This window comes from Paramisgurnus dabryanus, chromosome 7 (genome assembly GCF_030506205.2).
Source record: "Paramisgurnus dabryanus chromosome 7, PD_genome_1.1, whole genome shotgun sequence".
Classification (NCBI taxonomy): Eukaryota; Metazoa; Chordata; class Actinopteri; order Cypriniformes; family Cobitidae; genus Paramisgurnus; species Paramisgurnus dabryanus.
This window is the reverse complement of record NC_133343.1, coordinates 6,571,415-6,587,579: the sequence shown is the minus strand read 5'-3', so window position 1 is coordinate 6,587,579 and position 16,165 is coordinate 6,571,415. Positions and strand designations below refer to the sequence as shown.

At 45.2% G+C, this 16,165-nt stretch overlaps 1 protein-coding gene across 1 annotated transcript in view; it reads left to right on the top strand.

The window, feature by feature from the left end:
* tmeff2b (transmembrane protein with EGF-like and two follistatin-like domains 2b) overlaps window positions 1-16,165 on the top strand; it is a 74,957-nt gene that overhangs the window by 51,529 nt on the left and 7,263 nt on the right. The window contains exon 6 of the mRNA XM_065293690.2: window positions 6,334-6,482. Within this exon, the coding sequence (XP_065149762.1) occupies window positions 6,334-6,482 (149 nt within the window). The remainder of the gene's footprint in view (window positions 1-6,333; window positions 6,483-16,165) is intronic.

Genomic DNA, 16,165 nt, shown 5'->3' with positions numbered 1-16,165 from the left:
CTACAGACTCTCTTTTTGTACAAATTGTAGCACATTCATTTAATTCTGAATTGTGCACATTTTATATCATATCATAGTAAAACATATATGTAACATTTATCAAGTTTATAATTGTGCATGCATTTATTAGTTATTATTAATGAATAATAAGACAAGGAAGAAGCATGTAAACTGCTTTGCTAGTTTATTCAGAAATAATTGAATGGATCGTAAATGGATCTGAAATTCCGAATGAAGAAACGTAAAAAAAGTCCTCGTTTTTTTTTTTTGCTGTCTAGGCGAGCAGCGTGCCGCATTTAATGCACGAGACAAGAAAAAACCAACACTTGTTACTTGATACGACTAGTAGAAAATGTTTCTATAACTCCTTGCTTAAAGTTAATTCTCCTGTTGTTCTTTGATTTTTCAAGCTCCATGTTTCACTTAAGCTAATAGTACAGCATCCACAGCAGGTGTGATGCATGACGCATGCAAGACTGCGAGTGGACAAGATGCTGTGGATGACGCATGATATGCCTTTATTAAGGGCCCAACCCGGCTTGAGGATGGTGGCGGGAAATATCGGCCGGGCTCGGGCTTGGGCAGAGAATCAAAGCTCTAAGGCAACCACAGAGCTAGCTGTCCTGTCAATCAAAAATTAAAGGGGACATATCATGAAAATTTGACTTTTTCCATGTCTTACTGTAGAACTATAATTGGGTCCCCAGTAATTTTATCAACCTAGAAAATGGGAATAAGAACAAGTTAGTTTTGGTGAACCATTCTCCACAAGCATTTGACAATAATGTTTTGGCTATAATTAATGATCTAAATGATATTTTATGCTAAAACTTCACATACATACTCTGGGGACACCAAAGATTTATTTGACATCTTAAAAAAGTCTTGTGAAATGTCCCATTTAAAGCATGAGTGCTCTTGAAATGAAGTTTTTTTTAACTAAGTTCGGGAGGAGCATGGTCATGTGATGCCTATAAAGAGGCCTATAAATAGTCGTCCTTCACTTCTGTCCCGTGACAGTTTTTGCAGGATCCCTCCTCCACCCCATCACCTCATTCTCAGCTAGTTTCATCTATCCTAGTTAAAGAGGGGGGAGTACTCTGGGTTCGGGTTGAAATTCTGAGCTCGGAGACACTTCCCTTGGACAGTGAGAGAGTGAGGGAGTGCAGTCTTTGTTTTTTCCAAGCAACTGTCACCACAACGGAAGGCCCGCCTCTCCCCTCATTTAATTGGACAATGGAAAAAACGCGAATGACTTCGGGTGCCTGTCCACTCAGAGTTGACTTTTTCAGCTTAAGCGCTGCTGCAAAACGCATGCCGCGACAGGCGATAAAAACGTGAGGCGTTTGGCATGCATAATTAAAAAAGGCACCTTTCACTGCCATAAATGCGTTCTGTGTGATCCGACCTTTAAGGGGATCGCACACCAGCCGCGCCGCTCAGCGGTCTAAAAAAATCGAACACATTGTTTTCAATGAGTATACGCACACCGGCGCCGCCAGGTGGCGCCTGTCCGCGCCACCCAGCTGTGACTCAGGAAGTTGCTCAAATCACTGTCGCGCCACACAGCGCCACTCACATAGTTTAATGTTAAATAACATCATATTCGTCCCACATCATTAATGATTAACATTGGCTGCTAACGTATATTTTGCATTTTTAAATAGAGGTTATCTGACGAAGCTCGCGCTATTTAATGTGCACTTCCGGGTTTACAATACCTCTGAGTTGAGTTGAATCACTGTCGCGCCACACAGCGCCACTCACATAGTTTAATGTTAAATAACATCATATTCGTCCCACATCATTAATGATTAACATTGGCTGCTAACGTATATTTTGCATTTTTAAATAGAGGTTATCTGACGAAGCTCGCGCTATTTAATGTGCACTTCCGGGTTTACAATACCTCCGAGTTGTCCTAGGCGCGACTCGACGCGGCGCGATGCTGAGCTGCGCGGCCGGTGTGTGATCCCCTTTAGGGTTACGGAAGCGTTAGCGCTTCTTATTTACTTACTTTTAATTGGTGACGTCATGCGTTGCCGAACTAAAATGTGGATCTGTCGTCGCTGCTCGCGGCGCAAGTTGAACGTTTCTCAACTTTTCAAGTACAAAAGCCTGCATCAACCAATCAGAAAATCGGACAAGCCTTTCGTCAAGCGTTAACATTTTCGCCCTGTGTGAATGTACCGTTAGAGGGTCATCCAGAGAGTCACTGCCGTCATATTCAGATTATCCTTAAAGATGTTAAAGGTTCTTTATGGAACCATATAGCCTGACCTCTTTGCATAGGGGTTATACACTTAAAAGGTACAAATGCAGATTATAACCAGCAAATGTTTAGCTTTAATATTCACAATGCAAAACTCCCTCTCCAGTCTTCTCAAAACATTTATTGAAGCTAAGTTTAAAAATCGGGTCAATCAGAAATCCGACTGCTTTAATGAACAACATGAGCAATGCAGAGGTTAGCCAATCATAGCAGAGATCAATTACATAAAGGTCTTAAAGGCACAGTAGCAAAAAGCCTCTTAAATAATAAATGTCAGAGAGTGGAGTTTTGCCATTTAACTAAATTGCATTTATTTCTAATGCAAGAAACCATGACTAACGCAATGTAATTTGTTTTTGTAACAATTTTGTATTAAAGGAATGCTACGGAAGTGGTGAATATGACACGTTTAGCATAAAAACAAGTCTGTCTGTTTGTATGTAGTGTTTGTGTACTGATTTTAAGTAGTAGGATCTGTGACCCTTTTTGCTCTTGGCTCATGCTGAAGGTTTTGTAGAGAATCTTTCAGCCAAATATAGCTGCTCCAATTCCAGCAAGATTAAGCGTATGTTTGAGTCTTCCCTACTTATCCTTTCAAAGTTATTCCCATCAATTATATTTTGGGAAAGCTGTGAAAAATTCCCCAAATATATCATTTTCATCAGGCACGTCGTACAATGAGGGTGATAGATCGATTTACAGAGGTATAATTATAGACATTATAAAACTTCTCTCCCCCCTCTTTCTCTCTCTCTCTCTCTCTCTCTCTCTCTCTCTCTCTCTCTCTCTCTCTCTCTCTCTCTCTCTCTGTCTCTCTCTGTCTCTCTCTATCTCTCTCTCTCTCCGCTTAGAGTCTATTTGTGTGTGTGTGTGTGTGTGTGTGTGTGTGTGTGTGTGTGTGCGCTGTGTCTGATAACCAATTAGTAGCTACATCTGCAAGCATTGATGGAGTCTGGCCCTGTAGCATAGAAATTCAGCTGAAACTAACAGTAATCAATTCATACTTTTCTAATCGTATTTGCTCCAGCTCGATGGAAATGGAATGAATCTGCTTCGAAGCTGTGTGAGAATAACATCTGTGTGTGCGTGCTTGCGTGTCAAATAGTTGTGTGAGAACACGATGTACGGATAATCGAGAGTCGAGCACGGTAGCTTTGTCTTCCAACGCTGCCCGGCCCGAGTCGTCTCCATTACCCTCAAGTCACGTACGGAGGGATTAAAAATTATTAGGGAGGGTTTTTATAAATCAATACCAGACTGGGAGATAAAGCGTTCGGCAGTAAATATAACAGGCAGATTTATCACGCATATGTGATGTAAGAACCCATCGTTTTGTCTCATTCTCTAAGAATTTGTATGTGTGTGTGCATGCCAGCTACTATAGACCAAGGGTCCTGGTTGTGTTTTCCATGTGCCAGATGAATAACACACACACACAAAGACTTTTAGCATCTGATTCACTGAGGATATTTGCAAAGTTGGGGCCATCTATACATCAGTGGCGGCCGGTGACTTTTTTTTTTGAAGTTCGTCACAACATGTATGTAGCCCGTCATGTGTGTGGTTTCTTATTTCAAAATTTGTGTTCTGCGCGTCGACTGATCCTGTGTGCATTACGTGTCTTGTCAAAATAAGTGCCTGCTGCAGACGCTTCTAAAGGGTTTATGATAAAAGAGACGCTCACGTTTGCCAGATCCTCGCATAATCTCATGCATAATCAGAGTTTACTGTTAAGGGAGTATCTTGCGTGTATTTTGTGAACTTGGGCGTCTATTTTATCATAAACGGTTTTGACGCGTGTGCAGCAGGCACTTATTTTGACAAAACGCGTGATGCACATGGTTTACATGATGCAACAAACACATATTTTGTAAACACAAGCAACACACGTGACACTCCGAACACTTATTTTAAATTAGCGCCCCTCGGATGAGCAGTCACGAGCCGCCACTGCTATACACGACAACGTTTTCAACCCAAAACGGGAAACTTTATATTTGTGTTCTCCAATATGCAACAACAACACAGGTATCATTCCCAGGTAAACGTCAAAAAACGCAAATCTGTGATACCGGTGACGTTATATGCATGAAATAACTGCAAAAATACCATTTCACAGATTTGCGTTTTTGACGTTTACTTTTTAGATTTAGCGGCATCTAGCAGTTAGATTGTGAATTAGTAGAGTGAAAGGGAGCGCCGTATACTTTCACTTTCAACTTGCGTCGCATACTCTCTTTCTCTTGCACGCATGTGCGCGTATTTAAAATCTGTAGTTCAGTATGAAAGCGCAAATATCTTCTTAACTGCTTGTTTAATGTACAATAAACAAATAATAATAGTGTTACTAAATTCTAAACAAAAAATGTAATTCAAAATAGTCTTGTATCGTGATGTCCATCATACCGTGGCCTTGTATCGGGATATGTATCGTATCGGGAAATTGTTGGCGATACACAGCCCTAATAAAAACAATACAGTTCATTTTGCAATTCCTTTTTACACCACTGATGGTTTTGTATATTATGTATTTACACTGCTTTTTTAAAGTGGCTTTATTCCCTCAAGTGGCACATAAGGGATATGACCCATAGATTCCGATATTCTATGATCGGTTTCAGGCCTTATTCATATGTGGAAATAAATTGGATATAAGTCGTATACATGCATTCACATCCGCAATGTGAGCGGACTGATCAGATATTCCCATGTCGAAACATGTTGTGCGTCATAGAAAATGCGACGCATCTTTGGCACGATGACTCCACTTAGTAGAGTAATGTTGAAGTTTTATGTGTTGTTAAAGAAATAAAGCTCTTGTATAATAAATGTATCCGGGGTCAGTATGCCTACCTTGAATTGTTTCACCGAGTGTTTAGTAGGGGTGTAACGATTAACCGTGCAAATGCGCGTTTTCTCAATGAATGAATTTGAATGAATTACGGTGAAATCCCGGTACATCCGAATGCCAGGGGGCGCTCTCATGCTTCTGTGGCACTCCCTTTGTGCCACAGAAGAAGTAGCGTTACAAACGCTATTCCAGGAAATGCCTACAGGAATATTGATATCGCTGTTCTGTTTTGGGTAATTTTCATGATAATAAAATTTTTTTTGAATGATTTTGTTTAACAAGTGTTGCTTTTGTAAATGCACGTTTTAAACGACTCCGACTCATAATAATTTAAGATTGATAAGGACTTCGTACTGACCAAATGCCGTAGTACAGCACAAGCTGTCCATGAAACAAAGAATCGCAGCCCTGCGATTCAGAATTGATTTCAGACAGGCATTTTTAATGGGACCCGCGATTTAATCGTTACATCCTTAGTGTTTAGCGTAAATGCAGATTTCGGATACGAGTCGCTTTAAAAGATCATCAAAAAAGAAAAAAAAAACAGATATAGTCCGGTATAGTCAGAATTGGGCATTAAGATCTGCAGTGTAAATCCAGCCTAAAAGTTACAAAATGCACCTTTATTTTATATATATTTGCTATTTTAATACAGTTCATATTAATAAAGTACAATACAGACGTTTATAGCCCTTAACAAGGGGTTGCAACATAGCTTCTCTGATTAACACGGTCGTGTAAAAATTTTACATGTGTTGAAACACATTGCCCATATAATTTTAAAAAATCCCTTGAGGGAGCTGAATGTCGTCTTTTACAGAGCAAATAGATGTTGCCGGTATGGTGCAGAAGATTACCCACCTGCTTTATAGATACATCTGTCACTTAAACTCCAAGCACCAAATGAACACATTTCCTACAAGGTGGACGCATGCGTCCACATACAGCGCATTGCAAACTTTTTTCTAGTTTAGTGAACGTGTCAGAAACCAATTATTATTAACGGACCACCACAAAAATTTACAGGGCCGGGGACATTTTTATGGCTGGGTCTCTCCTCGGCGTATGAGTAAGATATGAACAGATTTTAAAGTGGGGCATGCCATGCATTTGAGGGTAGACACTTAAAATGTTTCAAAACTAAAAACGCATTTGTACTGTTTAACTACTACTAACACACTACTCTCTCTCTTTCTCTCTATCCCTGCAGGTGTGTGTGCAACATTGATTGCTCCCACATCAGTTTTAATCCCGTTTGCGCATCGGACGGCCGTTCCTATGACAACCCCTGCCAGGTGAAAGAGGTGTCGTGTCAGAAACAGGAAAGGATTGAGGTCAAATACCTTGGACATTGTAAGGGTCAGTCTCAAACCTCAATTTATTTCATGCAAATGTGTTCAGCTCCAGTCTGTGACTCGTTCTGTTCAAGATATGAGAAAGTTACCTTCTCGCCACTTTCACACAGAAACTCAATTTAAGTTTTAAAGCTTATTTGATTAATATCTTTATTCGTAAGGATGTGAATAGATTAGATCAAATCACACAATGTCATGCTTTAATGCAGGTTAAACCTAATTAAGAAATGTGTTAATTGTGTTTAATTTGATGGTATTAAAGAAAACGTTTGGCAAACTTCTCAATAATTTACTCACACTCTAAAATGCTGGATTGTTACATTTGTTTGGGTAAAATATGAACAAACCCCACCGTTGGGTCTAAAATAAACTACGCTGAGTTGTTTCAAACCAAATTGCTGGGTGGTGGGGTCAAATATGGACATTTTGGTTATTTTAAAACAGCAGTTTGGTTTCTCCATATTTTAACCAACAGCACCCAGCATTATATTTAGATGAGAGTACCTCATTTTGTCTGACTTCCTTTCTTTGGTTGAACACAAACAAATAATTTATAGTTTTTCTCAGTCGCGTTGTAGCATTTCTCAGATCAGAAATTAATTTTGAAATTAAACTGACTTGAACCTCCACATCATCAAGTCAGTTGTGCAGAACATAAAAGCAAATTTTCATTGTTGTTTGCTACATTTTCAATTGCTTATGTCATTTTCATCAAAATACAATATACTGGTTTCTGTTGAATAGTCTTACACCTCAAAGCGTTTAGATATTAGTTTATCGCATAAGTCATGACATGAATTTCCTCCTATATTGAAACCAGTGAATCTCTGGAGAACTGGCCACCTTTATGTGCCTTCAACAGGCCACCGTACCCTCGATACCTCCCGATGTTTGTGTCAGTGTGACTGAGCGATGTGACCTGCTGAACAGACAGTATCAGGAGAGAGTTTGAGAACGTGTGAGAGGGAAGAAAAGAAAGAAAAGGGATTGTGATTAATTGAGTAAACAGGAGGGTGAAGTGTCACTGCCATTGATTTCTCAATTGGCTCACACAGATACCCTTGAAATGCTCTCCTCCGCACACACACAATTTCAGGTCAACATTTAATGTGTTAGTTCACATAAAAATAAAAATTCCTTAAAAATGCTTTGAAAGATTCTTGTAGGTGTTATTAAATCTCATTTGCATTTAAATATGACAAAAAGCAAATGCAATTGATTCTTGCACATAATTACTAATAATATTGCGCTCTGGTGAGCTGTTACCCACTAACTGTGCGTTCACACCAGACGCGAAAGAAGCGAAAAACATCGTGCTTTTCATGTGTAGTTGGTCGCTTAAAATTTAAAAGTTAACATTCATTCACGCGTGAAATTCGCATCATTCTTGTGTAAAATTCACGTCATTCACATCTAAAATTCAGATGCGAATACGCTTAATTTGTTGGCTTTGTAGTCTCAATATTTATATATGAAGAGTTTGGTTCCAAAACACGATAAACGCCACTTTTTGTTTAAATTAACTCAGTATTGTATCATGTCAGTAATAAAAAGTCAATTCATAATTTTATGCAAAATCCGATATCCGCCGTGTTATTCTGTCATCTTTTCTCCCTTTAATCCCAAGCCATGACAAACGCCGGTCCTCCTTCTCTGCAGAATGCAATAAATCCGATCAACAAATCACAGCGCACCATTCCACACATTGGAAACAACAATGTTGGCGGTTTGAATACACACAGAATCCTAGTTCCCTTTCAGTCGGTCACTACGACGTCACGTCGTGACCGACGAATTGGGAACTCGCTTAGAGAGACCAATCTGCTTCGAATACTACTAAAACGCCAATGAACTTGGCATTGAGATATTTGCATAATGCTGGCGCCGCCCCGCCAGGTGCGTATATAAGCAGCAGGTGCAAATAGGGAAATTAGCTTTTATTCGCTTCGAAAGCCTGCAGTATCTGCTACTGAGAAGCTACTCTACTCTGTTGGGATCTGATTGCTGAAGTTGGTTGTACTAGCAGTACCACAGCGGACGCTTCGCTTATTCCACGGCTCTACATCTGTTTATTGTTTTGAGTTTAGTGTGTGCGTTGCCTTCCTGTGCGCTCATCAACTAAGCATCTGAGTGAATTTCCCTAAAAGAGTGATACGAGAGAGCTTTGTGCCTTGTTAAAGGCAGCCACTCTCTCGTATATCCGGACATCAGCGTCCTTTTCAGGATGGCTTTTCGTCCGTGCGATCTTGGGTGCGGCAAATACATGGGTCCGAAGGACGGTCACGAGCGTTGTCTTTCGTGTTTGGGCATCGAGCACGCAGAGGCAGCGTTCGCTGGGGGTAAGTGTTCTCACTGCGAGAGCATGTCCCTTGTGGATTTGCGGAGACGGTTGTCTTTCCTCCGGGAAAAGCGCAACCCTCGTCATGCGAGTGCTGAACGCCGCCACGGTGCGGCTGTGAAGCTCTCAAAGGACGACCTCCGCATCACTGTGCTGAGCCGGTCGGGGGATTCGTCCTCATGCTCTCAGCCTCCTCATCCACAGCCGGTTGATGTGCCTATGGAGACTTCAGCGTCATGTTCTACGATGTCTCTAGAATCCATTGTGCCTCCCTCCGGGTCCACCGACGCCGCAGCATCCGAGGGTGGGCCTCCTCCCCCTGACGTGGACCCCGACGCCCTTCCTCCCTCTGGTCGGGTTGGGACGCCGGAGTTCGATCCAGAGATGGTGGCCGTGCTCGCTCGAGCGGCGGAGACCGTAGGGTTAGAGTGGGTTCCCCCCCCTCAGCCCGAGCCGTCCCGCCTGGATGATTGGTTCTTTGGAGCTGCCCGGGTGTCACAACCCTCTCCACCGGTGCCTTTCTTCCCCGAGGTGCACGAGGAGCTGACTAGAACCTGGAAGTCGCCGTTTTCCATGAGATTACGGCCGTTTCAGCCCTCCCCCCTCACCTCCCTCACCAGCGGAGCCGCTAAGGGTTACACGGGGATCCCTCCCGTGGAGCGTGCTGTCGCGATGCAACTGTGTCCGGCTCACGCTCCCTCTTGGAAGGACCGCCCAACCCTCCCCTCTCGTGCCTGCAGACAGTCCTCCGGTTTAACGGGCGCTGCCCACCAGGCATGTGGAGAGGCGGCTTCAGCCCTGCACGCAATGGCGTTGCTGCAGGTTCATCAAGCGAAGGCCTTGAGGGATCTGCACGAGGGAGGACACGACTCGCCTGTCCTTTCGGAGCTCCGGGCTGCCACTGATCTGGCTCTTCGCGCTACGAAGGTGACAGCGCAGGCGATTGGTCGTGCCATGTCCACGATGGTGGTCCAGGAACGCCACTTATGGCTATGTCTGGCGGACATGTCGGATGCGGAGAAGAACAAGTTCTTAGACGCTCCCGTGTCCCAGGCTGGTCTCTTCGGTGAGTCGGTGGAGTCTTTTGCCCAGCAGTTCTCCGCCGCCCAGAAGCAGACGGAGGCGATCGCTCAGATCATGCCCCGGCGCAAGCGACCTGCATCTCGCCCTCCAGCGCCGGCGGCCCCGTCTGCTCCTCGCCGAGGGCGCCCTGCGGCGGCTGCCTCCACCCCCCCCCACTAGAACATCTTCCAGGCCACGGAGGGGGAACAGCCGTCGGCAGCCCGCCCCGCCCGCCCCACCCGCTTCCCGTGGTAAACGGAAATCGAAGCGGCCCTGAGACGGGCGACCTGGATTCGGATGGGATCACTCTACGGGAGACGGTGATGGCATCGCTCCCTCCACCGGTAGAGGGCCGGGTGGAGAATCTTTGGTTTCGTTTTGTTCTGTTCCGCCGGCTTCTCAGCCGGCACCCACAAAACCACAAAAAGAGTGCATTCCTATTCCTTCTCCAGGTCTCCAGAGGATCGAGAGAGATGTGAGCGGGCATTTACGTGCTCTTCCTCCCTCTCCTCTGTCGCCAGCGGGTGTCCTGAGGAGTTCCAGCTCTCCGCTGAGGAGACGGGACCACCAGCACCCTCCTCGGAGTCTGTGCTCTCCGCTGAGGAGACCAGACGACCGTCACCCTCAGCGGGCTCAGGTCAGTGTCACACACACATACTGTAGATGCTTATGCTGTCACAGCAGACGCACCGGCAGTCCCACCTGTCTCGCTTCGCTGCCCCACCGCGGGTACTTCGGTAGTGTCGTTAATTCTCCTCGTACGGTGCCTGGGTGCTTGGCTTCAGTTCCCAGCCCGTTTCGTTGGGTTTTACGCACAATCCGCCTCGGTTACAAGATCCGGCACACCCCAAAATTCTCGGGCTTTCATTTCACTGTGGTGAAAGCGCCCGATGCACATGTACTGCGTGCAAAGGTCGATGTCCTGTTGGCGAAGGATGTATCGAGCCGGTCCCTCTTACCGAGATTATGATGATGATAGGGTTTTTCCAGCCTTTATCTCATAGTACCCAAAATACGCGGCGGGTTACGATCGATTTGATTTACGCACCGGCTCTACAAAGGTGTTCTTTTGGACGATAACGCCGAGGCTCGCATTTCAATATTCAGATCGTTTGCAGCCTTAGACCTGTAAGACGTGTACTTTATGTGTCCATCTCCCCTCGCTTTAGACCGTTTTTCGCTCTGCGTCGTGGGGTGGGCATATTAATACTAAGTACATCATTCGAGCTGTCTCTCTCTCTCCGTGTCTCCATGTGCTAGTCACGGCTTTAAAATATCAGAGAGAGGGTTGTTCGCATTCTGCCTTTATGTACGTCGACTTATAATAGCCCGTTCTTGGCAGACGTGCGCGAACACAGAGTTAATGCTTCGGCATCTCGCTCGTTTATGTCTTCAGGTCGACTGGGAAAGAGTCCTTTGCCCCGTGCAGAGGATCCTTTTTCTCAGTATGGAAACTAGACTCGATCGACTAAATGGCGTATTTTACAAGAGCGCGCAACCAGTCAGTTCTGACTTGCCTCGGTTTAATTCGAGGGAAGTACGCGGTCCCTCTGAAACAATTTCAGAAGCTCCTGGACATATGACAGCATGCTGCGGCTGTGACACCGCCCGAGCTGCTTCATATGAGACCGCTTCAGCGTTGGCTTACGATCGAGTCTCGAGGAGAGCGTGGCGCACCGGCATACACCGTGTAGACATTACACCTGCGTGTCATTCCAACTTCCCCGTGGTAGACCCGGCATTTCCGATAGACAATGCCCCCTGAAAGGTCTCCTGGCATTCTGTAGCATGTATGCCCTTAGCACGGGATGATCGCCACGTATGACGGGCTTGCAGTCTCAGGGGTGTGCATAGCACCCCAACTGCCGCGAGCGGTGCGCTGTATATCTGGGACTTGTACGCTCCGCTATGGAGATGCGAGGGAAGGATGTATTAGCCGACACCAATAACATTGCGACTGTTGCGTTATTTACCGTTTAGGCGGTTTTGCGCTCTCGTCACCTGTCGCATCTCGCTCGTCATCTCCTCCTTTGGAGTCAGAAGCATCTAAGGTCCCTTCGTGCCATTCACATTCCGGGCTCGCTCAATACAGCAGCGGACGCGCTTCTCGAGCTGCGCGCCCCGGCGAATGGCGACTCCACCCCCAGACGGTCCAGCTAATTTGGAAGAAGTTCGGTTGTGCGTAGATAGATCTGTTTGCGTCGCCGGACGATACCCACTGTCGCCTATTTTATTCACTAACCGAGGGCAGCCTCGGCGTGGATGCGTTGGCACACAGCTGGCCTCGGGGGATGCGCAAATACGCATTCCTTCCAGTGAGCTTAATCGCACAGACACTGTGCAAGTCAGGCAGGACGAGGAGAGCCTTTTATTAATCGTCCGTACTGGACGACTGGGAATTGGTTTTTCATAGTTAATGCTCCTCGCGACAGCCCTCCCTGGCGGATTCCCCTGAGGAAGGACTTTCTTTCTTAGGAAGGGGCACATTGGCACTCGCGCCCCGACCCGTGGGATCTCCATGTATGGTCGTTGAGCGTGCGCAAGGTTTAGGTGATTTATCGCAAACGGTATCTAACACCATCGACGCGGTTCGAGCACCGTCCACAAGATGGGCTTACGCGCTTAATGAAACCTTTTTCGTCACCTGGTGCTCTTTGCAATGCGAGGACCCCAGAGAATGCCCCATTAACATTGTGCTTTATATCTTCAACATAGGTTAGATGGTAGGCTGTCCCTTCGCCATTAAAGTTGATATCGCCGCTATTTCTGCTCGTCACTCACTCACTTATCAACGGCAGATCAGTTGGCCAGCATGATTTGGTTATTACACTATAAGAGGCGCTCGCAGGCTAAACCCCTCGCGCCCTCCTTCTATTCCTCCTTGGGACCTGTCCATGGTGCTGAAAGCCCTTCAGGCCCCCCCGTTCGAGCCTTTGCAGTCTGCGAGTCTGAAGCTTTTATCAATGAAAGCTCTGACCCTGCTAGCTTTGGCCTCAGTGAAGAGAGTAGGGGATTTACATGCATTCTCTGTTGACGACTCGTGCCTTCAGTTTGGTCCTGCCGCCTCGAGTGTAACATTGAGGCCCAGACCAGGCTACGTGCCCAAAGTTCCCACCACTCCTTTCAGAGACCAGGTGGTGAGCTTGCAAGCGCTGCCTCCGGAGGACGCAGACCCAACCATGGCTTTGTTGTGCCCCGTACGCGCACTGCGACTCTACGTGGATCGCACGCAAAGCCTCAGGACCTCAGACCAGCTCTTTGTTTGTTATGGTGGCCAGCAGAAAGGGAAAGCTGTCACTAAGCAGAGGATGTCTCATTGGATAGTTGATACTATCGCCCTGGCTTATAATCTCCAGGGTATTCCTTGCCCCTTTAATTTGAGAGCGCACTCCACACGGAGTGTTGCCTCATCTTGGGCTCTAGCTCGTGGTTCCTCGCTAACAGACATCTGTAGAGCTGCTGGTTGGGCGACACCTAATACGTTCATTAGATTTTACAGTGTTCGTATCGAGCCTGTATCCTCTCGTGTTCTTTCCTCACCAGGGGGAGCACGGAGAGCAGTCTCGCAGGTCGGCTTGCAGCCTCCAACTGATGCTTCATAACTGTGTCAGTATGGAAGGCCTTCAGAACAAAAATGCGTAATGGTTTGAATTGTTCTTCCTCCGCTGCCCTGGCAGCCTTTGTTGCGGAGCATTGGCTGTCAGCCTTTCACTAGCTGTATCCTCGCGAACCTACGTGTCTGGCTCGGGCTCCACATTGTGTCCCACCGGGTTCCATTGTGAGTATTTTTCCGTGGGGTTAATCCTACTAGCCCACGTTTCCCTTAGCAGAGCACTGCTTTGCTTACACAGCCACGGCTGTCTTATTTCCTCAACTACGGTTGTCTTTCGCCCACCATTAGCCCTTAAGACGGGTGGTGGCTTCCGCAGCGTTCCTATCCCGCTCAGGTAGGGCGCTTCCCAGTCGCTGGCACTTCTGTGGGGTTAAAGGAACATCTAGTGCCCGGCCTTCTGCCTTAAAACCTACCTCCTCCTCCTTAAGTGGAACCGGAGGGCTTTTACGCAGTCACTGGAAGAGGTCAGCCCCTAGTGGCGTTTTGATAGGGATTCCCAATTCGTCGGTCACGACGTGACGTCGTAGTGACCGACTGAAAGGGAACGTCTCGGTTACGGATGTAACCCTCGTTCCCTGAAGGAGGGAACGGAGACGTCACGTCCCGTCGCCACAGGTGCTGCCACCTGCTGTTACGGCCGGTCACACTTTCCGGCTTTCTCAGCGAATAAGAAGCTAATTTCCCTATTTGCACCTGCTGCTTATATACGCACCTGGCGGGGCGGCGCCAGCATTATGCAAATATCTCAATGCCAAGTTCATTGGCGTTTTAGTAGTATTCGAAGCAGATTGGTCTCTCTAAGCGAGTTCCCAATTCGTCGGTCACGACGTGACGTCTCCGTTCCCTCCTTCAGGGAACGAGGGTTACATCCGTAACCGAGACGTTTTCCTCATCTACTTTGTACTTGGTGATCAACAAACAAACAAAAACAAAATAGTACTCTTGATGCCATTGACCTGTGGTGGTTTTCTGTGGCTGGGAAGAAAAGTATGCTATCAAAATCGAATAATCTGAGAGGCACTCGGGCGAAAGAAAAATGCCGGCTGTTGCTTGTTCTCACACGACAGCATCAAGCTCCTGTCATGCTAACACATTGACTCCAGGGAATCTTAGGAAAAACGTTCTATTATTTTACTCGAAAACTAGCAGGACCATAACATTTTACAGCTGATCGCTGTCAAAAAAGTTCAGGGACGACGTCCCGAGAGATGACAGCAGCAATGTCAGTGTTCTTAATATGACAAAGTGTTTTTAATGCCATTAATGTTTTTTTAATCAGTCTTTACCACTAGTCAACTAAATGAATAGAACATAGCAAAGATTAATGCACATTTTTATATTGGTTAAATAGATTTATAGCATTTTGAAAAAAAAAACTTTTTTTGCAGGAATTTTTTTTTTATAATAAATCTTTAAAAGTCAAATTATGGATTAAAATGTTTTATGTTATTAAAACCTAAAGATGCTATGTGAAAGTTTGTAAGCGAAAAGAATGGTTTCATCTTGTCACTTTCTTGGTATAGGAAACACATTTTTATCCAAATTAGTCAAAATGAATTTGTTGCATTTTGGAACCAAACTCTTCATAGGTAGCTCAAATTAACCTTCTAAGACCTGGATGTCCACACACATGGACATCAAATTTGTTTGTGGTTAGCATCATAATACATTCCTTCCAGAAAAACGCAGAGTTTTTTGTGATTGTTGTGGGCAAAAATCCTTGATCTTGCGGCAGGTTTTCTTAAAAAATGCGATGGAATATGGGGGATATTTATGCAATTTTATGCGATGAAATTGCAAAAATTATAGGGCATTATGAAATTATGCAAGCCCTGCATATTTTGCGCATGAAAATCTACAATTTATGCTGCGAAATTGCAGCGTATTTGAAAAAATGTGTTTCCCACATAAATATGCAGACTTTGGCTAATTATGCGTAAAATCATGTGGTCGTATAATCGCGTTTTTCTTAAGGGACTGATAATACTTAATTATTTGTAACTGGAACCTGTTGAACACAAACTTGAACAATTACACTGCTTCATGTTTTTAAAAAAATTTGGTTATTATATTTATTGGTTCTTCCTAACCCAGAAATAGCTGGAAGAAATCTGTTAAAAAGACAAACCAAAGTTCGGGTCTTAGGAGGTTAAGTAAAGAGCGTTTTTTACAACTTACCAGATTGTTCGTTCTCTCACTCACTTTCTTCCAAGCAAGATACTTTTTATTCCTCTTTTTGTAAAAGTATGAAGATGTGCCATACAGCTCCAGGTGTCCACATACAGTGATGATGATTTTGTCCTACATTGTTGTTTCATATTTCTGCTTCAGCTCGCTACGTCAAAATCACATCACTGCTAGAGCAAGCTTCCGATTGGTAAACACAGCAATGTCCACCAAGTTCAAATTTTTTCAATTCCCGTCAAACGCCCGAAACGCTTATGGCCGTTTCACACGGTACGCGGCAAAATCGCCAAGCGGCTTCAGCTTTTCTCTTGTATTGGAAGCGTTTTGTGCAGCATTTAGTGCTAATATGTTTATCTTCAACGGCACCTGTCATGAAGTACCATGTCCAGAGAAGGAATAGGATTTTGGGTGCACAAGCAAGGTGTGTGGACCAACTCCGCTTCACCTCTGTAACCGCCCCCGTTTTGCCGCTTTCCGCACGTCTCCT